Source organism: Chiroxiphia lanceolata, chromosome 6 (genome assembly GCF_009829145.1).
Source record: "Chiroxiphia lanceolata isolate bChiLan1 chromosome 6, bChiLan1.pri, whole genome shotgun sequence".
NCBI classification, from domain to species: domain Eukaryota; kingdom Metazoa; phylum Chordata; class Aves; order Passeriformes; family Pipridae; genus Chiroxiphia; species Chiroxiphia lanceolata.
In genome coordinates, this window is record NC_045642.1 from 27,292,934 (window position 1) to 27,320,582 (window position 27,649).

General features: G+C 39.6%; 1 protein-coding gene across 1 annotated transcript in view; it reads right to left on the reverse strand.

Annotated features, from left to right (window-relative positions):
* Positions 1 to 3,386: 3,386 nt before the first annotated feature.
* LOC116787832 (cytosolic phospholipase A2 epsilon-like) overlaps positions 3,387 to 27,649 on the reverse strand; it is a 33,472-nt gene continuing 9,209 nt past the window's right edge. Inside the window, exons 3-21 of the mRNA XM_032689790.1 lie at positions 26,434 to 26,506; positions 21,941 to 22,077; positions 21,331 to 21,462; positions 20,248 to 20,288; positions 18,824 to 18,866; positions 17,976 to 18,033; positions 17,368 to 17,534; positions 17,166 to 17,252; positions 16,165 to 16,202; positions 14,165 to 14,312; positions 12,940 to 13,076; positions 11,766 to 11,988; positions 10,430 to 10,544; positions 9,190 to 9,327; positions 8,143 to 8,250; positions 6,782 to 6,973; positions 5,857 to 6,023; positions 4,350 to 4,536; positions 3,387 to 3,595 (exon numbers count right to left, since the gene is read on the reverse strand). Of these exons, the coding sequence (XP_032545681.1) occupies positions 3,387 to 3,595; positions 4,350 to 4,536; positions 5,857 to 6,023; positions 6,782 to 6,973; positions 8,143 to 8,250; positions 9,190 to 9,327; positions 10,430 to 10,544; positions 11,766 to 11,988; positions 12,940 to 13,076; positions 14,165 to 14,312; positions 16,165 to 16,202; positions 17,166 to 17,252; positions 17,368 to 17,534; positions 17,976 to 18,033; positions 18,824 to 18,866; positions 20,248 to 20,288; positions 21,331 to 21,462; positions 21,941 to 22,077; positions 26,434 to 26,506 (2,400 nt within the window). The remainder of the gene's footprint in view (positions 3,596 to 4,349; positions 4,537 to 5,856; positions 6,024 to 6,781; positions 6,974 to 8,142; positions 8,251 to 9,189; positions 9,328 to 10,429; positions 10,545 to 11,765; positions 11,989 to 12,939; positions 13,077 to 14,164; positions 14,313 to 16,164; positions 16,203 to 17,165; positions 17,253 to 17,367; positions 17,535 to 17,975; positions 18,034 to 18,823; positions 18,867 to 20,247; positions 20,289 to 21,330; positions 21,463 to 21,940; positions 22,078 to 26,433; positions 26,507 to 27,649) is intronic.

Sequence of the window (27,649 nt, forward strand, 5' to 3'; positions counted from 1 at the left end):
GAACTTTCAAGTGAGCAAGACCTCAAAGTCTACAGAAGTACATACTCTATAATAAGATACAGCAAAGTACATAAATTGAATTTAGAATAAAACAGCTAATGAAAAAAAAAAAAAGAGACACAACACTATTGCTCTGAGCCTAAACAGGTTACTGCAAAAACCAGTTTAAGACTTTCTGAACCATATGCCCCTACAATCCCAGGTCTAGGCATGCAGGACAGATACACTTGCATGGTGGTTTAGATCCACTCAACTTAGGTTCAGCAGGGCTGGGTCTATCCTAAAGTCATTGTATTCCTTCCCTCTTCTTTCTTATGGTGTGTTATTATTACTTACATGCTTAGATGTAGAGTCCTGAAGCAATTACTTTCCTCAGCTTAGCTTCACCCCCATGAATATTTCTGCATCACTTTCCAGCTCAGACTGACTCCAGCTGCAAACTAGCTGCATTTAAGTGCCCACATCGGACCCAATGAAATCTGCCAGCCAGAGGCAAAACTCAGCACTGACCATGTGCTGCCTTCCTAAAAGTCCTCATCACACCTGTGAAACCACTGCCAGAGCAGTACACCTGCCCCTGTGAGCACCCAGCTGACTCCTATACCACCAAAACTGGCATGACTCCCAAAGCACCAGAAGAAGATTAAAAAAGATAGCCAAATACTGTTGCATCTACAACAGGTCAAAACAGGACAAAATCTCTGGGGGAGGAGCTTCCTTTGTTTCCCTGCTCCCGCAGTACATTGTCTATGAGCAAAAAGTGCTCATTCTCTGAGTATTCTTGAGCTTACCGGTCAAATGGTGCCACCAGCCAGTTCCCCTTTGCATATTCCCCTGCAAAATAACATCAACAGTCATCGCAGTCAACTTGGTAGAATAAATTTTTGGCATAGGCTATGGTATTTTGTAACACCACAAAGGGTTGTGCCTACATATATGGCATGTTTCATTTGTGTACCAGTTGCAATGATGTAGCTTGATGAAATGCATTTTTCATTAGGTCACACAAAACCCTTGGTAACATCGGCATCTTTCAGTCATAGTTAAAGATGGTGCTTTATAATGACACTTCCTTGGAGGGCAAAGCTATAAACCAGACTGTCCTCCAGGACTGGAAATCTGAGGCTGTAACTCCCACAGTACCAGGGGTCAAAAAGCTCTCATTTTCATGAATAGTGTTTGCAATCCACATTAGAGACAGCCCCTGCAGGAGGGAGGGACCATGGCTCACTCTGTACCCCTGCAAACTGTCTCTGATACATTCCTTTATCCACAATGCTCACAGCAAATATTTGGTGTGCTCTTTGCAGAGATAACAACAGTTTTGTTTTCCAGGAACAAGGAACACACTGTGAACCTGGAGCATGTTACTGAAATGTCTGAATATGTGGAGCAAGGCAGAATTTTCATTTTGCAAAGAAGCCTTTATTGTCTGGTACTGTATACACAAAGTATTTGCATGTAAATAACATTTCGTCTAAACTGGAGGCGGCATGAGTTTATGGCTAAAAACTGTGTTTGTATTTTCACAGCAGGATTTTCAAGTAAAAATGGAGGCAATTCCCAGGGTTATATGCAGAGCACATAGCATCCTATTTCTGATTATGACTAGTGAAACTACCATAGAACAAAAAAGATATCAGCAGAAGTTCAGAGTCATTCAAAACCTAAAGTTTTGAATGTTAATATTTATCCTGTGATCTTTAGGCTTGTAACATTAGGCTAAAGTTGCACAAAAATGTAAGGTTTGATTTGACATCATGAGTGACAAAAGTGTTGGCAAAAGTCATTGTGAACCAATTTGTAAGATAATTTTTCATTGCTTCTTGCCAAAACAAAAATCCTCAGAGAGTCATTTTGCAACAAGCCAAACATATTATTTGGCTGTAAATGAAACCTGTTATTTTCAGATTGGGTTCCCTGGGCTGACGAGGTAGGCAGTCTATTAAAAAGAACTTATGTTTCGAAACAAAGATGTTTTGTAAAATATCAACATGAAATGTTTCAACTTACCCAAGCATTTAACCTGGTTTATTTTAGCCACAGATTATAACACCTAGTTGATAGATTTTTTTTTTTTTTTTTACTGAAGAGACTCTTTATTCAAAATTTTTGCAGTTGTTGCTAGGACAACAAAGTGTATTTTTAATTTTACTTGCTCCTGGAATGCAAAAGTTATTATGGATTTATAATTTTTACACTCTCTGCACAGTTCAGAACAGTTCAAAAAAGATACTTTCCATAAAGGGAAAGAGGAAGGAAATTTAAAAATGCAAAACTACAACAAATATTAATTATGGTCTTGTGTTAGATCCCATGGATGGTTTGTGCAGATTGTTTTAAGATGGTTTTAGTTGCTGTAGACTACTGATTCACTCCCACACAGTTTGTACAGGCAGAATTGAACAAATAAGCAGTTTTGTTGACAGGCATATGTCCAAAACTGTTGGCATTGAGTAAGACAACGAAGTTTTCATTATCTATTGGAAGTAAAATATTTTCAAGCACCTTTTCTTTTTAATTTAAGAAGGTTATTTTAATATGAGAAGTAATTCAACTGGGAAAAAAAATTAAGGGTGTTTTATTTTGAAAACTTTGAAATAAAATGTTGAGATTTTATGTACTGTCTCAGTACAAAACAAGACTGACATAAATTCGCAGGAAATTTTGATGTGCCCAAATTACACTCTTTGCTTTAAAAAAAAATTTGTGTGAAAAGTCTTATGCCACTTCCTCCTAAGTTGCTCCTTCCCATCAGGTATAATTCATTCACAGCCCAAGAGAGCCCAGGATGTGGATGCAATTCATAGGGCTGTCTGTGTTCACACACTCATCCCTCCTTCCTCCTTCCAATCTCTGTGGTTGCTCTTTGGGATGCTCGCAAAACAGAGTTGACCCAGGGATCCAACGCCAGCTTCCAGTTGTGTCTCAGGTTCTCTTTGTTTTCCAGGTTGTACCTTGTGTTCCATGAAGAAGAATTGTGGGAGCAGAAGTTTATACTCCCTTCTTATGGCCTGTAGGTGTGTTGGCTGCATTGCATAACTACAGCACTCTGGTGGTAAAAAATTATTTTCCTTTATGTCACATGCAATAATCAGTTAGGCCTAAAACACTCTATTTTTAAAATCTAACAAATATTTTCAATAAAGAATGTTCTACAGACAATCTTACTTTAGAGAACAAAATACATGTAAAAATTTCTCAGGCAATATCTTTGCCTATAGATGCCACTTCTTGGAATAAAAAAAACCCTCAACAAACCACTGCACCACCTGGGGTAGTTTCTTTCTGTAGTGCAGAATGGCCAGTGTTGAAAAAGCTATGTCCCTCTGTGTCCTAGAGCATGAAAAACCCCTCTGAGAAGATAAGGGCAATTGGATGGGCGATCAGCACATCTTCTGCCTTCTCCTTTGCATTGCTATCTGCAAGGCCTGCATAATCATCTGAGAGTTGTTCAGGATGTTGTATTCGCTGAGATTCAGCAGCTTGCGGTAATTGTCATCGGTGTACCTGACCGAAAACATGCAGTAGGGGGAACAGCAGCTGGTCAAATCAAGTTGTCCTCCCTCCATCTCTGAGCAACAGCGCTTGACACCTGGAGAGAAAGAGTTGTTGTTGCTGTAACATAATGTTCGTCTCATTCAGTGTCAGGCTGCCCACAAAAACTCAGAGGGGACTTTTCTCCAGAAGAAAATTCATAGGGTTCAAATGCACAAACAATGTAAGTCATGTATACCCACTCCTAGTCAAGAGAACATTGTAGGCCTGAAGTGAGGGCAGAAGGGAGGAGTGAGGGATTGCATTGTAATGGTTATCTACAGCTTACTCCTAAACATCTGTCTCGTTAAAGCCATGGATCCAACAAGGATGTCAACCTGAAAGGGCACTTTAAAAACCACTCCTGGTGCACTTCAAGTCTTATTCTGAGCAGCTGGGATTCCTATGAACCTCAACTGAGGAAGAAGTCGTTAGCAAGAGAATAGAATTTAAATGAGAAAGGATCAATAGAAACATATGGAAACTTAGAGTTCCTGTGATCCCAGATGTGGTTGGATGGATGCCAGCAGGATCCATCTTTTTCTTTCCATTTCCTGTGTTGCCTGAATTCCACAAAAGCAGAATTTTAGACTTAACCTCCCTGCTGCCAAGGAACAGAACAAATGCATTCTAGTAATCCATGCTAAAGAAGAGGAATACAAAGCTGGTGACCTGGAAGAAAAAGAGTGACAGGCCCCCCGTTAACCCAGCCAGCAAAGATAGCCAGCAACAAAGAAAAAGGTTCCATCTGAGTCAGGGAAGCAGGCAGTGTTGTCTTTTTTTTTAATGCTTTGCCACTACTTGTAACTTACCAGGTGCTTTGTACTCTTGGAAAGTATCATTTACAAGGGGAAGAAAAATCACAATCGGACATCCTGGCAAATCTGAATCATGGAAGAGGTAGCACTCCTTCAGATTTTTCTTGTCTTCATCAGTCAAAGAAATTTTTGGGAATGGGATTTTCTGCTCTGAGTAGTATTTACACGCCTTATCTAGAGACTGGAAGATCACAGACGTGGTCAGCAATGAAATTCAACTTTGTTGTCTAAAGGCCCCAAATTGTCATCTAGTATTAAGGTTTAGTGACTCAGATCCATTGGCTGAGTTCTTTCTTATCAAGAGTTATTCCATACATAATTACAGAAGATAGTAACAACATTTCTAATCACAAGATGCAAACAAAACTTTAGAGTTGGAGAATTCATCCAGGACAATGCTTTTTTCAAAAAATTGAAGCAATTTGCAGAAGTTTAGGGTAAAGCATGAGTTTTAGCAAATAAAAGAGCCTGTGTTTAATATATTGTATAGAATTAACTAGAAAAGAAAACGATAGCAAGAAAATCTTTTAGGCATCTTATTATGTACCTGGAAGCCAGAAGATAAGAAAATTAATTTTAAATGCGCAATTATGTCTCTGCCTGTGCAGGCATTATGGCACAGTGTTAATTGAGATTGACAGTTTACTGAGAAAGTCTGAAGTTCTAGGCTATACCGTATCTTTTCCCTAAAATGTTTAGTAAAATACCATGTCCTAATATGCACTGCATTATTTACTCTGCACCATCTAATAGTGGACACTATCAAGCAGAAAAATTTTCTCCTAAAATGTTTAAAACTCTAGCAAACTTTTTTCCTAAATTTTATCTAACAATGAATGAGACTGAAATTAAACTTCATTAATTATATGTCTCATGCAACATACAGCTTATTAGGGGTAGCGCAGCTGTTCTTGTTCAGAAAAAGAAATTACTTTTAGGTAGGCCAAGATGGCTAATAATGAGTTTCCAATTAACCTCAGTTTCTGACATACAAAGGCCCAAACTTCTTTACTGCAAGCCCTTATAGACAGCTGATTAACTTTATCTCCATGAAACTGGGGTTTCTGCAGGAAGATGCTTGTCACTGAATTTTACTTGTAGCATCTTCTTTGCCAGCTCAGAAATTATCTGCTTCTGATATCCACTTAACCCTTTTAATATTCTAAGTCAGAAGAAATCGCTTCCTCATCTTTATGAATATTCCTGTGCAGGGTCTAGAAACCTGCTTGAGTCAGCATAAAACAGAAGAGGCTCTTTCCATCATTCTGGAAGAGACCATGCTGATGTTCCCTTGAATAATTTGATGTGTTCATAAACCAGAAAGAAGGATTCTGGGAGTGACAGGAAGAAATAAGAACATTAATCCCTATGGGGAAAAACAGACATTAAAATGCAGACATTAAAAACTGAAGAGCTGAAATAACCAGCAGTTCTAAATGTTACAGGCTGGACATTTACAAGTAAAAGGAAACACAACACATGGCAACAAGAACGTCCTCACCGATGTATGTGATCCAGTCGTATAACTTAGATATATGATGACATCTACTTCCCTCTGTGGCCTTAAAAGGGGTGCACTGCTGGTATTGATGAAAAATCCAGCATCTATCATGCCCAGTTGATCAGGATTTTGCACCAGCTGGTTGGGACGTGAGTCTAGCACAGTGTCTAAAAGGAAAATATTTCTCGGAATAAGAATTGATCTGCAGGTATTTTGACTGCAAAAAAAAAGTGTAAAGTGGAATTGACCATCCCAGAGGCCTGGTTCAATTTAATTGCCATACTACTGGACTGTCAAACAGGCGCCAGTAGGACTGCAAAATGCCTAAACTCCTGTTCTAAAAAATCTTCTGTGTTGAGTTTCCAGGCAATATATTCCACTAGCATGTCATACTCGTTAGTGCAAGTAAGCTACATCTGATGATTAACCTAAATCTGCCTTGCTTAATTTCAATCAGTGTTTCATCTCTTATCTATCATTGATTTGGAGAACACAATATTCTCAATCCTTTGTACATTTGGATTTGTGCCTCCCCCTCAGTCCCCTCTTCTTTGGACTACAAACCCCATTCCTTTCTCACTTTCTCTCGTAGGTGACATTTTCTTGGATATTCCAGTTGCATCTGAAGTTAGAGGCATAGTCTTGCCAAATTAAGCTTTCTCCCATGTTCACCCTGCTCTCTACCACTTTAAATTTGATTCTGCCAGCCGCAAGCCTACTCTATCAGTCTGGACTGCAGAGGGCTCAGCCAAGCAAATAAACACATATGTTTAAAAAAAGTGGCAACACTGAAGTCTTAGTATCTTATTTCTGTTCAGAAAATAAGCATTCTCTCAGGAGGTTTTTTCCGCTGCCAAGCCTGACAGGCTTCTTTCCTAAATTGTCCGCCCTGAAACCACCTGAAAATTATGCCAGTCCCCATCACCTTTCCATTGACAAAAGTGCTCATTCTCCATGTAGTTGTTATGCAGCTGGTAGCCCTTCAGGAAATTGTGGTGCTGGGCGACAGAGAAACGATCTGTCAATGCTCCCCGTAGGGCACTGGACAAGGGGCCAGGAGGAGTGTACATGCGAGTCCTCAGCTCATGGGGCCTTGTGGGCAACACGGGGTCTTCATCTAGAGGAGGGCAGAAAAGCTGGTGAAGTGCTTGTTAAATAACGTTCATTTCTGGCTGCCCTGGTGTACAGGGTCTGTTCTGGGATGATTCACTAAATACACACAACCTATTCCAAAGGAAAGGAGTGGCTGCTGAACAAAGCTCTCCTGATGGTCTTAAGCTTTGGCCTAAAGACAGTTCATCAGAAGCAGTCTTTAGTCCTGGAAAAGAGACACCTTGGGAACTAAGAAATTCAGAGAATGTTCTGTCAGAAGGAAAGTTACATATCCTCACAGGAAGGTATCAGAAGCAAAGGCAAGCATGGAGAAAATGGGGCTGATGCATATGCTACTCCTCAGTCAGATGGGCAACAACAGCAACCACGGGGTCTATTGCAACAGTGACAGCTGCTACCTAATATTCACTCCTGGCAGCATGAGCATGTGCTTAATCAGCAGAGTGAGAGCAGGAAAACCTGGGGCATGCATTCATATTCAGAAACTATGTCTAATTTTTAGGGTGGGTACCTGTCGTACTTCAGCAAGAGGTGTGGTTTCCTGAAATCACAACCTGCTTTGCTGGACCAAGAGGCTGACAGTGCAGCAGGAGAGACTTGGTGGTTTCTATGATTGTGCAGATGTATTTCTGTATTTTTCAGGATGTCTGTAATTATAGTTACTAACATATTAAATGATTTAGCAATAAAATCATGGTTTCTATATTTCTTCGGAAAATACCCTCTGGGCCTTATTTATCTTTGTGCCCGGATGAATCCAATGCACTAATTACTGTACTGAGTAATAAAATAAAAACCCAGGAAATATTATTTACCAATTGATATTCAGGTTTATTTTCTGCACAGGCAGTAAAAATAACCATATTCTCTGCCACTGGTTCTTGGTTCTGTATAGCTGAGAGTGAGCAATGCCAAAACACTTCTTGAGAAATGTCTGACCCCTCTAAAACTTCTTTTTAAAGAATCAGTAGAGCTTTAGTAAGTCTTGTGATTACAGAAGCCTTTCTCTCATTACCCCCTTCCTATTAGTCTGTAAAGTATGAGGAGAAGTTGCTATCTCTTAGGAAGATCCTATGATACTAGGTTCAACACAGTTGAAACGATGATACCGAAAGTTATCCAGAAGAGTAAATGCCTAAACGTCCATAAATGAAAGGCTTAATAATTTCTCACCAACTTCTTCTATTCTGTCTTGTGTCCATCTCTTCCAGAAGTCCTCTGAATTGTGGGAAAGTCCCCATATTTGTAACAGGTTCACAGAAAATATACTGCTCCACATACCTGTAAAAGGAATTAGTGAACACAAGGACACATTCTAACAAGAAAATGCATTTTTCCTTCTATTTTGACCTCTTGGCTTCATTTTTGAATGGGCTTAATACAAATATTTCTGAAGTTTCACACTGTTAAATTCCTCTTTCTATGGCATTATTCCAGGTCATGCTACCACCAGCTTTGAGACTAACCTACTGCATGGCTCTGCTAATGGTAAAGAGAGAAAAGAATGTGAGACAAGTAAAGGAGAAAAGACACGATTCACTCAAGAGACAAAATAAGAGTTTATATGACACAAACATCACAAACATATCCTTTCCATTCCTGTCTTTCTTACTCCAGCTTTTTTTTTCTTCACATATTTTGATCACCTTATACACACCCAGAATTTTTTCAAAGTGGAATGAACTGGGTCTTCAGATGTTTGGTTTATATGACAAGATCTCACACCGCAGCTTGTAAAGGCTCACAGATGCAGTGGACTCTAGCTCCACTGTGCACTCTTTTCTCCACCCAGGATTGCTCCTCTCTGCTTCCCCACTGGGGCACTGGTGGCTTTATTGACAAAACACAGTGCCATCATTTCATCTGTCATTTTAAATTTAAGTCTGACTACTACAATTGGTCTTAAGTTGGAGTGCATTCAGAGAGGAATCAGAAGAATAACCAAAGAAGTGGGAAATATTCCTTACAAGGAAAGAATTAAGGAGCCTCATCTATTCCATCTCGAAGACACAGATATCTCATCTACCAAGACAGTGACGAGAAACTGAAATAAGATTTCGGGAGTTTTACTGTATTTTTTTGGACAGACTACCGTTCCCATTTCCTAGCAGGCAATATCATAGCAGTGCTCAGTATGTTAGAACAGAAATATCTACCCTCTGGTTAACAACGTTGCATCCTTCCAAAGTGCTTCTGTGACAGGACAATGGAATACATTACCTTGAAGGTAGCAGATGCGGGATTCAGGGAGCTTTTTTAACAAGCGTCCCATGAAGAACTCACTTCCAAAATTCTCTGTGCGAACAAATGCGCCGTACTTCAGAAGTCCCACCTCGTAGGGGGTGAACTCTACCCACTCTGTAATACAGCCACAATGGGACACTTAGAGGGCTCCCACATGGGTGTGGAGAGAGAGGCAGCTAGGGTACACGTTGATTACTGTGTGTTTACTATGTGTTTACTAAGTTTAATTTTCAAAGCCTCACTTATAAATGACCCTCTCTAGGACAAGCAGCTGAGCTCAGACACAGTGGCAATGGGGAGGCAGGAGCAGTTTACTGTTAACTATGGTGTTGCCTAAGGCAAAAAGTTCACACTGGAAGCAAGGCAAGTCTCCAGATTTTACACATTCTGTGGGTTTTCCAGCATGTACAAGGTTTTGCCCTGCCTTTCCATACACCACATCTAGGTGACAGTACTTCCACTGTTATCAATACAGTCAATTTAACTTCCTTTAAATAATTTGTTTAGGTACAAAGACAGGTACCCAGCTCTTCAGAAATTGTATTTTTATAAGAGACCAATTCTACTCTTTATGTGTTGTACCAAGGAAGAGGGAGCTAGTCCTTGACTTTGTTGGATATCCTCTCCAAATGAAGCGCAGTTGTCCAATATAATTGCAGTGTGAATGAAAACTGGGACAGAAATGGCATAGACCATAATTTCCTTGTCATTCAGAAGTGGTTCAATTTTTCACCTCAACCATAACAAAATTTGATCTTAATTTTTGTTCTGCTTCTTCTCCTCATCTACTTCCCCTCATGGAAAAAAAAATAACCAAAACAATGAGAGAAGAAACAGATTTAGTAGGGAGTAGGTTGGAAACCTTCCCAAATTTTATCATAACTATGTGGTCATTATTCATATTGAAACTGTAACTGGGAATTAAGAAAAAACAATTCTCAGATAATTCCAATAGTCCTCATTCTAGGTAGGTCCAACAATATTTCAAAAATGGCATTTCTGGTAGAATTTCTACAGTGTATGTCTAGACAGTGAAGTGTTGCTCCCAAAACCCCTTGTATTAAAACTGTAAGGCATGGAAGTGAAGGTTATTTCTCCAAAAAGCAAAAGAACACACCATGATTGTTTTCTCCAAGTGCTACCAAGTGGAGAAGATGAAATCACAGGAATTGAGATGCCAGTTTTAGCCTCACATGGTCTGAACCACCATCCTTACCTTTGAAATCATTGGTGCTGTAACTGTCCCGGACGCTGACTGCCACATAGATGGGCAGTGGGTTCTGGCCATCACAGAGTGCTTCTTGCTGCTCTGAAAGTTTGTGAGGGTCTTTCTAGTTTTGGAGGTAAAAAAGAGGAGAGAGAAAACTATTTCTGCATATGTCTGTACATCCTAGAAAGTATTTCCCCGACAAGTAGGAGGAGAGGTAAGCTGCTCCTTAGGCTGAGGAGTGTAGTGGGCCATCCTTGTTCTCCTGAATCTGAAAGAAGCCCTTGAATATGTTGATACTTAAGTTTCCTTTCTTACTACACAACAGCAACCTCAATCCAGCCTTGCAAGGGGACTGGAATTTGGCATTATTTGCATCCCACTCAGCTTCTTTTCTGAAAAAGCATATTCTCATTGAAGAGGTTTATAAAAAATATATGTCATGAACTACTGAAAAATTTAAGAGCAGCTAGTTTTGGAAGATTAGGGAGAGGTTAATTGTTACACACCAATAGTCAGCACTGCTCAAAGGGAAAAATGCTTGGCTAGATTGTGAGGGGGATCTTACCTAGCTGAGAGTAAAAGGGAGGCATCTATCTAGCTTATACTTTTGTTTGATGTCAAGTGTTCCTCTCTGCATGTATTTATTTTCTGTTTACATATATATAATGCTATATATGTGCTTATATAAAAATAAATAAACAAACCCAAATGAATGGTTGAATGACTGCAGCTTTTCTGCCTCCACTGGAGGACACTACTGCCCAATCCTCAACCACTCACCTTTATTGATTTTCCAACTGCCAAAGCACACATCTTTGAATTGTGATCCAGATAGGAAGAAGAGAGAGTGGACTGTTGTTACTGTAAGAAACCACTTCCAGTAACAGAAAAGCAAATTTGTAACTACTTCTAAAAATTAGTATCATTTAAACCATATGAATAGTGCTTCTCAGCAAAAGCAAAATATGTACTTGCCTCCAATGTACTTGCAGATCAAGTTACCTGCCAGAGGATGCAGTTCACCAAGAACTCCAGTTGTTTCAGACTTATATTTTGAACTCCTTCTGCACGAGTAATTTGCATCTTAGACAGACTTCTTGAAATTGACTTCACTTCTAATTAAATATCAGCCAGAGTTCAAATGGCTGCATCCACAACCTAATTTATTAACATATAGAATGCATTTATCCCTAGGTAAACTAATAAAGGAAATCATAAAATCTGGTATTTGGTTGATGTGGAGAATTATACTATATTGAGGTACATTCTCTGAAATGACGGACTAGTTTCCTCTCTATCCACTAAGGGAAAAACACATGATTGAAATGAATATACATCATACCCCATCATTTAGTAAGTACTCAATCATGAGACCCCAAAGATCTATAAATGATGTCCTGTATCCCTCTTCTTTTCGCTGACAAAGCTGCTTGTTGTAGTACTTCATGCGATCCATAGAGAAACAGCCCATCTTGCATTTAGTTGCTTGTTTCTGGGCTTCACCAATATGCGAGTCCAGGTCCTTCTGTGACCAGTAGGCATCTCTGTATAAGTTGGCCATGGTCCTGAAGAAAGATAATACAGACAGCAAAAGTCAAAAGGAACAGAGGTTTACATTCAGGGATTCGCTTCTGCTTGTACATACTCTGGTTTTGCTGCTCCGTCTAGCAGAATGAACACTCTAGAGTTTCTGTGACTGTTTTTAAAGATGGTCCTGAAGAATAAGGTGGAGTTTTTTATGTTCTTGACCTGTTTTTTAAGTAGAACTGGCAGAAGCTTAAGGGATAAAATTGCCAGGTGTGAATAGAAGTACATTTCTGGAGCACAAACTAGGCAGAAAATTATAATAAATTTTCTTTTCTTGTATTTTAGATACTTAAATTCATTCACACCAGCTGCTGTCTCTTGGTTTTGATTCACTTAGTGTTAATCTTATGATACCTTATGATATCGCTATCCTTTAAAAACACTATCCTCTATTTTACCAGCCTCCTCTGCATGAGATAATCACATATTAGGCAGCTATAGGTCCTATGAGCAGGGAATAACACTGTCCAGGAGAATCTAGTCCTTTTACAAACTGGTAGGTTGCACTGGTAAGTGTGCACTATCCTGCAGTTTTTTTCCACATGACTAGCTAGAAATCAGAACAAGTCTCAGAAGTTAATGGGAACCATAACAGCTGGGACATCAGTGGAGAAATGAAGAGGCATGAGGCTATGGTCATCCACAGTTACACCCACAGTAACTACTTAATTAGAAAACACTTTTACAAGTGTAGTTGTCATATGCGCATTTAACTGCTGCAAACATGGAGTTGATAAGCGCAGTAAAGAACTGTTTATAAAAACAAGAGTTCATCAAATCAAGGTAATATTTAATGGCCTGCTACTGAGAAAAAGCTTGTTTCTGTGACGTTTGAAGAAAATCTGGTCTTGTCCAGTTTAAGAAGCTACTGTCTGCAGCAGTGCCACCCTCAAACGGCCTGGTCAAGCCTCCTGCTTGAGCTGGCTTACCATGTGGTGCCGGACAGCCCACTGATATATGTTACACAGTCCAAGAGATTTAATTTCTTGAGTCCCATGAGGCTGCCATACAATCCTGTCATTGACTTCAGTCCTCCACCTGTCGTGATGATAGCCACAACGGGGACCTGTTGGGCAGAGGGAGGATGGGACATTTGCACTAACAGCATTCAACATTGCACCCCAAACTACAGTGAGGCCTGGTCACCACACTCCACCCGGGTCCTGATCACAGAGCCCAGATGCATTTTCAAAGGATGGACTCCAAAACCAAGAAATGACTGCTACTGCTGCTTCCCTTTGGATGGGTTTGGAGATTAACCCAAATCTGAGTTCTTGCCCATCTCTTGGGCAAACAGGGGCACAGATTAATAAGAAGAAACCCTTCTGTAGGAGGAACAATGTATTTTCTCTACATCTCCCACTCCTTCACCACTTTTTTTCTTATTTCACACATTGACTACTACTGTATGAAAATCTCCATTCCAATCCCATGAAGAAATACACTCAGTTCACAGCCACTGTTGTTAAGTTACCCTCTTCAATGCCGTTATTCTTCAGTATCATGAAGTTACTCTAAAATAAATTATATTTATTTTAATATTAGTATTTGGTTAATGTGGAGAATTATACTATATTGAGGTACATTCTCTGAAATGACAGACTAGTTTCCTCTCTATCCACTAAGGAAAAAACACATGATTGAAATGAATATACATCATACCCCATCATTTAGTAAGTACTCAATCATGAGACCCCAAAGATCTATAAATGATGTCCTGTATAAATTATATTTATTTTAAGGAATTTCAAAACTGCAAGATATAAGAAGACATAAGAAGCGCTCAGAGATGTTTGCCCTAAACTCCTACAAACTGGTGAAATCTGAACAAGGGAAGAAATCTTCACTGTGTAATGTATTCAGCATTTCTGAACCAAGCCAGTGATAGCATAGCATGGCAGGAACTAACACACCTCAAATATGACAAATTCCAAAGTAATGAAGGATGAAATTATTGCAACTAGTGATTCTTGCAATAACAAACCTCAGCAGCACAAGCAAATGTGCTTAAGACATACGGACAATCTGGTACCTGCATAGCAGATGCATGTGGCCCATTTTACTGATCACTTATGTGTACATTCTAAATGTACATTTAGAAGTGTACATGAAGGCACCAGGGATTCAAGTTCTACCCCCTCAACACAAATGTACCTCTTGATCCTGCAGTTCCTGTGGTAGGTGAAACACAGTTTTGAGGGCACTTGCTACATATCTCTTTCTTTTTCCCAGGAAAGCCCTCTCTTCTGAACATAAGTCAAACCCAAAGCGCATGTCCAGGTCTTGGTGGCACGAACAATTACTAAGATAAAAACAGACATATATATTAAGTATTAACACACTCACATCAATCTTAGGACTTTCACTAAAATAGATTACATCACCCTTCTCTTAAAACAGGGTGATGCAGCTTGACAGGAGCAAGAGAGAATATTCTCAATTTTTTTTTTTAAATTAAGAAACTTATATCAGTTAGTAAGCTTAACTAGTGACATTATACTCCATTATTACTAAATGATGAAGAAACAATGTACAATACTTACGAATAAAACAAAATATTACAATAAATATTCTAAAACTAAAACAGTGACAAGTTTAGAAAATCTATTACAGTGGTCAAAAGGGAGTGTATTGATTCCCATTTCACATGTTATTTTCTCATTTTAAACCTAAAATAAATCCCAATTTTCAAATGTTGGCATTTCCAACGCGAAGGAAAATTCTCCTTTTAAATAGCCGGAGTGGGAACACTTCCCCCTCTAGCGGTGAGCATCGCTAGAGACAGTGGCTGCGGAACTTGGCTTGCTGAAGGAACCTCGGTGACATCCAGCCCCCCTGGATGAGTGTCGGCGGGTCACTGAGTTTAGTGGGGCAGCACTTCCCCCTCGATACTCTGTTGTGTCTGCACTTGCAGAAACTGTGTCACAGGTCAGTGCTGGAAGTTCTATTTCACATCAACCTTGACTCAAGGCACAACATTTCTCAGAGGAGATTTCATTGGTGTCTCTTCTGAAATTTAGTTAGTCATTCTTCAAGACCCCACTGTTGCAGTTTATTTTCCTGGGTATTTGTGCTCTTCCTCTCCTGCACCTACAAGCCATCAACGGGCAAGATATGGGGTTATGGTCAGATCAGAGCTACCCATGGACTGCTTGGCTGGCCAGCTAGCCCTGGTCAGGCACTGTCAAATGGCAGGGGCTTTCTTTTTCTTTCAGTGACAGAATTATCACTTCTACTGTGTCCATAATTCCAATTAAACTAGTAATGAAATATATTTATGAGTTTTCTTCACCATCGCATTTGGATAAAATCAACCAGATTATTATAACCTTATCTGTTAATGAAGACACACAAGGGGAATTGAGTTAGGTGGAGCTGCAAAAGCCTTTCTCCATTGTAAATCAAGATGCAAACAAACTGTTTTTAAAGTTCTCTGAAAGTAAAATAAATCAGCAGGAAGTGTTTTTCCTGTCCTGGAACAACACTGGTTTTCCTGTTGTCATTGATCACTTGCCTTTCTGAAACAAATGGTAGAAAACACTGTTTGAATTCAAAATTATCTCATTTTTCCCTTTTATTTCTTGAACAGGTACACACAGAAAAACACCATTTTGCCCAGTTCTCTGTGTTACAAGAAGTATCTTCATATTTGCTGATGAGTATTAATGAGCACATCTATAGATGTCAAATCACAATCTGTATTGTTTACCTTATCATTATATATCATTATATTGTTTACCTTATCATTATAACAGAATACAAGGTTTATTGCTACTGAATATTGACAGTTAAGCAAAAAATAATTCATAATTTCTTATCAAGTTAAATGTTTACTCATGTCTATTCTTGTTTGGGTTTTTCAGATTGCTTTGTTCTTTTTGTGAATTTCAGAGACTGACATTGACCGAAAACAATATTCTGTGGTCAGAAGGAGAGGGATAATGCTAAAATAAACACATCCTTATCAATGTTTATTGACTAACACCAAATCTTCCTAAGGCTAATCATGTATAATATATTGTGCATGTATTTCATGTTTTATTACAACCTCATTCTAGTTTTCAGACTGAGAGTGCTGGCTTCTGTCATTTCTATGTGGCTAAAACAATAACAAAATTGATGAACCAAGTCTTTAAAAATAGGAGATCTCTTACCAGGTTTGTGCTGTCACATTTAAGTCAAATCTTTTCTCCTGGAAAACAAGAGCATGTACTGTAATTTTTTAATTTTAATAAGACAGAAATTTCTTTTTTCCCTTTCTGTCTTGGGGTCAGAGCTTGATTTCTACCCAGCAAGTCTGGCAATCACAAAGCTAAATGTCTGAGCTCTCGGCATATATTTCCAAAAGCATTCACTTACCCTTAGTGTAATATCCCTACCTACAAATCCCAAATCCTTCCAGACTGCAGAAACCATTAACAATCCTGGTATAGGAGGTTACTGAGACTCATGCAGAAGATCCCATTTCATGTGTTACTCATAAGCTTTCTGCAGCATCCCGAATTACCATTTTTTGTGTGTTTCTTGTTCTTTATGTTCTAATACACAGCATATGTTTGACGTCCATAGTCTCACAGTGAAGAGATTGCAAGTCTGCATTTGCTTCTGCCAAGGCTTCATCCTGTCTTAAAATCGTTATTGCAATCTTCACGTGAACTGACAAAAAAGTGCTTTGTTCCGAGAATGTGTTTTAATGGTCCTATTCAAGAATTATTCTCATTATGTTCTTTAAAATCCATGTTCTGCCTAATATTTTCAGTATATTTTAATATATTGTCATTTGAAGTACATGGTTGTCTAAGGGAAGGTTTATTGACATTTTCCTAGCTTGTGCTCAAGGAGCAGCTTTCAGTTTGGACCCTAGGCAAAAGAGGAATCAGTGGGTTTTTGGGTAAGCTGAGAGATGTACTGAATGAAGCATCTTATTTTCTGACATCCTTGTTGGTCTCCATATACACTACTGGCACATAATGAAGAGTAGTAGAGTAGTAAAGAGTAGCCTCTGTGGAGAAAACTTCTGGAGAAACAAAGCTCCTGTTTGTTCAAATTCCAAGAAAAAATCAGAATGCTCTTAGCAGCTACATGGGACAACATTATGGGGAATGGTTTCTACTTGCATAACCTTTTATTCCTAACAGCTAGAAGTGATGCTTACCTCTGCAATGGTCGTTTTCCTTCCCATGGGCAGTGAATTCAGCATCACGACTGGGGAGCCCGTCTCTGTACTGAACTTACAGGACCACTGGAAAACAACATGCTTTAGGACAAAACCAGTAATGAGTTTACCCTCTCTCCCCGCTCCCACTTCCTTGAGAGACACTCATAATCACTCCATCACTGAGGCCACTCAAACTTACTGGGTGGTAGCGCTTCTTCTTTGGCAACATGACATCCAGTGTTGGCTCCGCGTACTTGATGTAGTGGAACTTGGTGGGACATGATGGGTTGACCACTCCGTTGGGGCCCAGCGTGATATCCTGTGTCCCCTCAAAGGAGCCCTTCACAGTGAGGGAAAGCTCTTTCTCTAAAGTAGCAAAACAGGTTGTGAGAAATGTTAATATGATTTAACCAGAAAATTGTGCTGGCTTGATTAAAAGTGGGGTGCAGGTAGCAGAGCTGTAGAGTTTGGACCAAGCCTTGCCCAGTGGGAAGCACTCTAAAGGGAATGCTGGCGGGAGAGGGACAGGAGCAAAGCAGATGTTATTTTCATAGAAGGGTGACTCTGAATGTTCTCACTGTGATATGGAACCAGTATTTCAACTTTAATGCAGATCTAATAGGCCTAATTGACATATATCTAGATGCAGTCACTGGAGTCTATAACAGCTTAATGTGTTTACCTGGCATTAACTTCACTGAATACTGTAAGTACTATTTATTCCACTAATACATTATATGAAAGGGGCATCTCCTCATCACTAAGCATGCAATTATTGGTAAATAGATAATAAAACAACAACTTTACTTGATTTTTGCTTTGTCTTCTCTGCCACTTCAACTTCCAAGCAGCAAAGTTCACGACACTGTGAAAGACAGAGTGCAGGAATCTGTGAGAAAGATCACATTTCACTCTCATTATGGAGAGCTATGAATCCCTGAGCTTTTGACCATGTCTAGTCACCTGAAGTTCTTGATTTCCTGACATTTCTGGGCTTTTTTCTCATGAGCCACTAAGGAAAAGGAAAAGCTTTGGAGGGAGATGTATGCATCCTCCAGTGACAATGACACAGTGAGAGGAATTTACAAAGGAAGAAAATCAGGAGCATTTTCAGGATAGCAGCATAAATCCAATGGGTTAAACTGGGAAAAAAATGTAGAAGGAAGATGTGTTGCTGAGAGATCAAGAGTCAGTAGTAGAGGAAGGGCTTTCTGAAGAAGGATTGCTATTAGTGTTTTGTGTTGGTTTCTTTTTTGTTTATGACACTCACTCTTCTTTAACATAATACAATTATGATAGGTTAATATTTAGTGCAGAATTTACCCACAGAGTTTGGTTCGTCTGCAAGTGTAGGAAAGGGCAAGAGAGGTTGTCAATAAGTGGCTGCACAGCATTTTTACCATTGTTCTCTGATAGATAGCAGTACCTATTTTGAAGTACCGGTACAAGAGGAAAACTGTGGTGTATAGAAGTATACAATAAATGGGAAATAATGGGATATCACCAACAAACAGGTAAATTAAATACTCCATTCTCAAAGTATCTAAATAGGAAGAGGGAAGAAAGAGGAAGAAGGGGTTTCTCTAACCCCCGCCCTACCTTCCCTTTTATGTTCAGGAGTCACTTAAAGAAAATATCTTAGGAAAGACACATACCACCAGCACTCCGTTGGTAGCAATGGTTTCATGGGGACCGGAACTGGGAAACAAAATGAAAAACATGTATTTTTTAGATCAAACAAATTCCACTCATCCTTGCCCAGGATGTTACCCTTTCTTCCCTCTTAGAAGAATGACAGAGAGACCCCAGCAGGTATGTAACAAGCAGGACCCCAGCAGGTGCGTAACAAACTCCTTTCCATGCTTGCTTGGACTGACCACTGCTCTGAGGGGACTCATCTCTGTACCAAAGCTGAGCAATATGTATCACGGCTATCTTTTTGCAGTTCAATCTCATGATCACCAAACATGGAATCTGCGGTTAGGCAGTCAAATTCTTCTCATTATAAAATGTAAAATAAATGTATTTCAGCTGTAACATGCTAATACACCAGCATATTCCTGATGGGAAGCCAGTTATAAGTATTTGCTGGTATGTAAATTATAGAATCATAGAATATACTGAGTTGGAAGGGACCCACAAGGATCACTGAGTCCAACTCCTGGCACTGCACTGCCCCAAGAATCCCACCATGTGCCTGAGTGCATTGTCCAAACACTTCTTGAACTCTGGCAGGCTTGGTGATGTGACCACTTCCCTGGGGAACTTGTTTCAAAGGGGCACAGGACAGCAGGTACCAATTAAATGGGGGGAAAAAAAGCTTTCCAGATCATTCAGGTGAAGTCAGGAGATAGTGTGGAGTGACTTCTGGCCTTGGCTCCCTGCTAGTATAAGGGAGCCATGCCTTAATTATCTTGTAGTAACACAGAGACAAAAATACTCATTCAAATGGATGGCAAGCTGACCATGCTGGAGGAAGGGCCTTACACTAGAGTTTCCAACACATTGTCATTATGTTGGGCATAAAGAAAACAGAATTACTAGGTCCCAAACAGTGCTGCAAGGGAAAATTGAAGGAATCAGAGATACGCTGGAAACCTAACCGGAATGGTTCAACACTAAGAGTCTGTACTATACATAACCTGAAACAGGCAAAGAAAAATTGATAGACATCAATGCTCACAGACTCAGAAAGCCTTCTGATTTGTCCACAGGTAGACAAATCAAAAAATCGTAGAATGGTTTGGGTTGGAAGGGACCTTAAATATCACACAGTACCAACCGCCCTGCCATGGGCAGGGACACCCACTAGACCAGGTTGCTCAAAGTTCCATCCAGCCTGGCCTTGAACACTTCTAGGGACAGGACATCCACAACCTCTCTGGGTAACTGGTAGGCGTGTCTTTGAAAGCAGCTAAGCTACAGAACAAGCTAATCAGTCAGTTGTTGGGGACTGCAGTAATGATGTAGGAGAAGGCTGGCACATTTTTACAGAAATACCACAAAGCACGACTTCTAACACTGTTTCTTTATCATATAATGATTTTTGCATTTTTAAAATAATATCTATATCACTTACGCAGACTCCAATTTGAATTCAACCTCTAGCTCCTCCTTGGCCTGAAAGCAAGAACAACATATTAAATGAAATAGCTACATAATGCTTTGTCCCTTGTCTAAACCTAGGTCCCTGATGGGCAATATTGAAGTGATTGGTTGCAATGCATAGCCTGTGATATATATTTCAGACTGAGTGGTCTGAATCAACATTTCAGCCAGACAGTTTAAGGATTCCTTCCTCACCTCCTTCCTTCCTTGAGGCATTATCAAAACAACCTGTACTTCTATTTCTTAGTGTGAAGCTGCTGCAGAAAGACAATTTGTTTCTTCCTTTATATTCTGAATTCTGTCTTTTTCTGCCAACTATTCCTGGCACTGTCCTGCCATGATTTACTGTACTTGCTATTATCTTGGAAATTTAAGATATTTTACACCCATCACTTTAACCTAATAAACAGAGACTGGTAATAGTGAGTGATTCAGAGTTAGTGTTGTGTAACCTCCTGTAAGGCAGTGTTGAACTGCATGAGCCGGTTGTGAATGACCTAGATTGGTTACTGGAAGCAATTTGTACATGGTAGCAAGAAGTTACATGCGAGATATTTTGCTGATCTCACCCTTAGATCTCAAAGGGAATCAAGATTCTTTTGCCCATTTTATAGATGGTAAATTGAGAAACAGAGTGAATCAGCCTTTCAGTATGGGATACACAGCATGGTAACTTCATCTTTGCTTTTTGGGGTGAAAGTAGATACAAGAAAAGGGGCAGTGGTACTGATTATGAGTTACATGGGGAAAAAAATTACAGATTATTCAGCCTTCAACAGTTGCATAGCCTTGGTCTTGCTCAGAGGTAGCTCACAGTAACAGCTCCCCTACATACCCCACTGTTTCAGTCTTATGGTCTTTAATAATCTATAAAAATATTTGGAAGAGTGTCTCAGGCTCTCATTTTTTACATTTTTTGTGCTTATATTTTGAATGGCAATTCAAGTACTCGTTATTGGGATAAGTCATCTATGGCAGGTTCAGAAATATTTTTAAAGTGTTGTAAAACTCTCCAGTGGTTTCTTGGTTGCTTTAGTTGTTTAATTGCTCTCACATTTGGGCTAGGCTTAAAGTACAGGACCACCGTTCTTTCAATTGGAAGTTTAGCTGTATCAAAGAGTGCACAGAGGAGATGGTCATCCGGAGTAGCAAAATCCTCATCATACACTGTCAGCTCCAGCACATTCTGGAAAAAGAGAGAGAAGGTTTTTTTGTAGTTTCCGCAGTCTGGACATCATTGGCTCTCGGTAAGAAATATTGTTGAGGATGTTCTTGAGAAGAAAGTTAAGACATTAAGTATCATCCTCCTTTGCAAAAATGTACTGTAAGTAGAATATTCATTCTTGCCTGGTTCATTTTAATTGCTGTACCATACTATATTGACTATACCTCTAAAACAACTTAGTTAACTCCCAGATTCTGAATCTATCTTGCTCTGACTCATACAAGTCTCTAGTTTCCCTAAAACTTCAATACTGAGCTCAGTTTCTGGCCCTCCTGAGCAGAAGCATTGATCAGACATAAAAATTTGGTTATCTCTACTGTTACACAGTTTGAAAAGTCCTTTATCATGAGTCATCCCTTAAACAATTCCTGGGAACAGTTTAGAAGATAGATACACAAAGTCTTCAGGTTGCATCAGGCAGATGACTTTAGATCCTTACCTTGACCTGACTCTGGATTCGGAAGTAGAAGGTTTCATTCCACACTGGATTGTTGGAGTTTCTCACAGTTTTAGTGCGTGACTTTTCACATGTCGCAGTTGGCAGCCACAATGAGACGTAGCAATCAGCCTGGCTTACTGCGTGGGGAAGAGACAAAATAGTTGGGAATGTGGCAAAGTCAGCAGTGCTGCGTGACACTGGAAAGGTTACTCTATGGTACCAACAACAAGAAAAAGTTATTTAAAGACAGAAATGCCTGTTATAATGTCACTCTTTTCAAGATTTCCTTCTGTAATGGAAAAAGCACAGACCATAAGATGACCTAGAACAGAAGGTGGTTTCTATTCTTCCTTGCGTGAGTTGCAGACAACAGTGATATTGTATATAAAAGAAAAGGGTGAGAATTTCCTCTTCTAGTCAGCCATTTCAGTTTCTCAGCCAACAAGATTTCCTGTGCTCACATGTGCATGCACTCACACATGCACGCACACACTCCAGTGCTTGTCTGATAATAGGTGCCTGGGACCCTCCTCCACCTTTTGAGAGCAACTGCAAAAAGTCTCCATCTCTGCCTTGCTTCCAGTCATTTTCTTGGTGAGTGTTGAATTAGGCATTGTAAGTTAAATAATTGCCACCTGCAGGAAGAGGGGGACTCACCCAAAATGCACTGAGGGTTAGTAAAGGATTTTACATCCCATTTCTCAAAGACACCTAAATTAAGGTATATCTCAAACAGGTCTAGCCAAAAATGCCATGTACTCTGTGCTGGGGGAATGCAATGTTTCTTCATACAGGTTATGCAAAGTACTTCAGTGCCTTGAAAACCTCTCTTAAACCATTCTTAACAGTAATTAGCATGAAAATAAAAAAGATGATGATGATTAAGATGATGAAAAAAGTTATCAGATTCAAGTTGTGGAGAAATAAATATATTCCTACAGAGTCAAAAAAATATTCCTCTGATGGAAAAGTTTGTTTCCAAAATATTCAGTAAGTGCTAGCCTTTTCCACATTCCATATCTTATTTTGGATTAAAAAAAAAAGGTTCTGACAGCAGTTTCACTTCACTTGTCCAGAGTCATATTATCTGCTTTAGTTCTACCTTCCCACCACTTTTATCTCTTGGCCTCCTTCCCTCTACTTTCTTCCTGATTGTATTAGTTGAGTAGACATTTCACCTCCAGTATTCAAGTTTCCTCCTCTCCTCTTCCCGTCCCCTCTCTTTCCCTTTCTTTTCTTCCCCTCCCTTCTCCTCCCCTCCCCTCCAAACCAAGTCCCAAAAGAAAGGAAAAGTCTGCCTTCCTGCTGTGTTCAAGCCCACAGGTAGAAACAACAGAAATTGCCCCAATAGTATTTGTTATCCCTCACACAGATTGCATGATGTGCTTTGCAGATTGATTACCTGAGAATCGTGATTCCCAGGCGTGTCTTTTCACTTCAGACACCCATGTCCACTTTGCACATAGGTCTGGGAGACACAACCAGGTTTTACCACTGCTGTGGTACAGATAAACAATAAGCAGCATCAAAAGACCCACATTTTAAGAAGAAGGAGGGGAAAGTCCTTGAATGCATTCAGAGGAGGGCAACAAAGCTGGTGAATGGGCTGGAATGAATGTCCTGTGAGGAGCAGCTGAGGACTTGGGGATCGTCTAGTTTGGTGAAAAGGAGACTGAGGGATGACTTCGTTGCTTTCTACAGCTTTCTGTGGAGGGGACACAGAGAGGGAGGTGCTGAGCTCTTCTCTCTGGGGTCCAGGGGCAGGATATATGGGAATGGTCAAAAGCGGCACCAGGGGAGGTTTAGACTGGACATTAGGAAGCATTTCTTTACTGAGAGGATGGTCAAACACTGCAGCAGGCTTCCTAAAGGGGTGGTCAATGTTCCAAGCCTGTCAGTGTTGAAGATGTATTTTGACAATGCCTCTAGTAATATGCTTTAATTTGGTCAGCGCTGAATTGGTCAGGCAGTTTGATTAGGTGATTGTTGTAGATCCCTTTCAACTGAAATAGTCTCTTCTATTCACAACAGCAAAGAAACAGTGCAATGCACAGGTGATGCATGTTGCTACAGGTTACCTGCAGGAGACTGCTAACATTGAAAACATTGTCTGCTTACACCAAACATCTCCCCAGTAAGGGTAGGTCTAGGCAGCCTGACAAGTCTGGCTGCCTTACATATTTTGCCTTGTTTAGGCACACCAGAAAGAGGAACACAGAGTCTCACTTGCACGTTCTTCTTGCAAAGGAAGTTACTTGCCTTTATGTCATTTATAGACAGAGTTGATTTAAGAACAACATTTAAGGCTGCCCTCCTTCTGTCTTAAGAAAGCACTTGTAACTGCCTGCTACTTGTGAAATTCCAAAATTAAGTCTACACGTTTCCAGGAAGCATGTCTCTCAAACTGGGAAGTCTCATTTGGAAGTGTTTAGCTTTTAACCAAAGATGATACAGAAGAAAAAGCATGAGGCCTTTTCACATTAAAAAAGAAATTCTTAATCACTTCACTACCAGGTGAATAATTCTTCACTTGCTCCAGAGAAGGAAAAAAAGGTAATTCTAGAGTAGTACTGCACCTGATCCACCCTCCATCTTTCAGGGAGATCCTTACTTTGGCATTTCCAAACAAGAGTTTGCATTTTGAATACCATGTTTAATAACCCTTGCTAGACTTATGTTCCATGAATAATTTCTTGTTGAACACATATATTTTAACATCCACACATTCCTGTGGAGGTAAGTTCCATAGTTTCCTTGTCTGTTATTTATTTTAAACTTGCTGTTTGATACTTTCATGAGCACTCACATTTATTCTCATATTGTGAAAAACAGGGAAAAATCGCTCCTTATTCACCTTCTTTCCCTATTCCTTTTTGAAGAAACAGCTCCCATGACCTTCTCGATAATTTTGCTTCCAGTCTTTAGGACTGTAGCCTACTTAGTCCCTCTGGATGTAAAAGTTGTTTCAGATCTGTCACTGTATTTGGTCCCTTTCTACAGCTCCTTTTGTTACTCCATTTCCTCAAGTGTTTTTATTTATTTTTTTCAATCTGTGAAATTCCATGCAGATAATAATGCTTTGAAGAACTTTGAAACTGCAAAAATAGGTATTGGAATGTATTTGGAGAACCTAGAAGTAATGTTATTAATTTTAAAATGCATTAAAAGTAATTTTGTATAACTACCATGACTTTAGATTTATCCTTGGAGATCAATGACTGTTGCCTGCTTGGCTGGCAAAGCACTCTGTTCTACTGGTGTGATTCATCATCTTAATTGTACTTTGAGATACAGAGCATATCAAGCAATCCTTAATTATATGAGTAGATGCAGCCAAACTAGTCAGCTGTGTATTTAATGCAATATTGCCTCAGTTGTGCTTGCTCAATCTCTTTCTACAACCTCATTATTTGTCTTGTTGCCTGACATGCAGAAGATGAGACCTTGAAGAGACCTTTCTATATTGCCTCTTCATCACACATGTCCCACCGCCATGGACAAGGAGAGAGGTGCAGAGACTGTGACCCAGTGATATGACCTCAGATACAGCTGATATCTCTCTTACTCGAAGCTGTGACATGGGGAAGTCCTCTGATACATCTTTCAGAAAAACATGTGATAATCACAGGGTAAGATGGGAATGGTACTGCAGAGTAAATCCAGACCTTCATCTTTCAGAAAATCTTCCTTGATTTTTCCTGTGCAAGAGACTATGGAACCAATTATTGCTGCTTACAGTGAAACAGGAGAAACAAAAGGATCAAGAGATAATTTCAGCATCCTTTCATCCAGATGGTCACATAGTTGTATTCACTCAAACAAAACAAACAGTTAATTTGTCTATTTTGTGTAAAACCCCTCTCCATGCAAGAGGATAGTCCATGTTCTTCAGTGGTGTTTTCCTTTCCTGCTTACTCACTTCCCACCACTTTCCTGCCATGTGACTCACAGTCTTGCTCAACTGCGAGACTGCTGTATTAGTGTTAGAAGGAACAAATCATCCAGCTCTCAGTCAGCACAATTTGTTTGACTGTCATTTCAGGGTAATTAATAATGGCTTAGCCTGGTAGCAATGATTGTAGAAAGCTTTTTTCTGTTCATTTCATCTTTGTCAGAACCAAGATTGAGGGGCATGAAAAGATTTTCTCCTTCCAGACACATTTCCCAAGATGCTACAAAGCATTACCAGAATCACCTCTTGTTTTTGAAAACACACAATGTGGTCTTCTTCATCTACCTGTAGCAGAAACTCTCCTTTCTTTGAGAGAAAGTACTTATCCTCAGAAACACATTCAAATCTTGAAACCAGTCAGAAAGCACAGACATAACACTCAAAAAGACAGCAGCAAGCAGCACAGACTGACTGGTTTATAACAATTTGTTTACATAAACAGTAGGTTATTTCAGAAACAATAAGAAAAAGTTGCTATACAGTTATAAAAAATATTATGTTGTCTGTATCCCAAGACACCACTAAGAATGGAGATACTTACAGGCATCCACTCGCTGGAGATTTCTCATCCGGATGATCCTTACGGTCAACAGGTAGCAGGGAGAGGATTCTATCTGTAGAAGAACAGTACAAAATGGAGTCTGAATAAGCCTTTGGTAGGAAAAAAGTTTCAAAAGTGCAAACTAACCGGATGCTACAATAATACAGTTGATAACATTTGGGTTTAGCATCTCACTATTCTGCAGAAGAAAATCTGCAACATAAGCTTCTGCTGTTAAAGAAATCAACATTTTTTATATTTCACTGTCTTTTTGCTTTGTTGTTTTGAGTGTGTATTGCTCATCAGAGCAGAAAAGAAAGGGATAAATCCCTGAAAACTCATACAGCCCGTGAGATGCTTGCAAAACCTCTTGCTCTGAAACTGCTGAGTTTAGCTCCACAACATAGCTACAGTAAGTCTCCTGAACAGAAAAATGCACTGGTGAGAACCATGGTGGAGTTGTCAAAATACTGGCAGTCTTACTCAAAGTTACAGTCAACCCTCTTAGTAACCACCCATGAGGTGCCATCTCATTGAAAAAAGTCCTGTGGAGAATATCTGTTGTCCTGGACTCCCATGGGATAAACCTGAAGTACCAGTCTTTAAGAGATACTTTTGCCTTCTGCTTCAAAAACATAGATTTCTTTGTTTTTCCATTTACAGTTGTAGGAGAAAATGAGTAACAATAATCTGAGCTTTTGTAAAGCATAACTGTGAGATAAACCAATGGCTGAAAATTGTTTCCAGAGGATTTAGAGGGCAAAGAGTTAGGTACGGGTTGCCTTTGGGGAAAAATAAAGAATACTACCTTCCTCCAAAAAACCTTGAAGATTGAAAGTGCTTAAGTTCCTTTGTTCCCTTTGAATGTCTCAACCTTAATCTTCTATAAAACAAGTCTCTCCAAATTTTGTGATTGCAGAGATCTCTTCCTGTTTATTATTGGAAGATAAATGTGATTTCCTTCTTCTAAGGAAGGCGATTTCCTGCTGGCTCATTACATAAACCTGTCTCTAGCTCAGACTTATCTGCAAAAGACTTTTCTGACCAAGGCAATAAATAAATCAGCATTTCCCGTAGCTATGACACACGGTCATTTCCTCACACTCCTAGAAACATTTCCACCTGCATAAGTGATTACAACAGCCCTCCAAATCATTCTTTTTGACAACTGCTATTTTTAACAACTGATTTCCTCTCATTTAGGAGCATCTTTCTA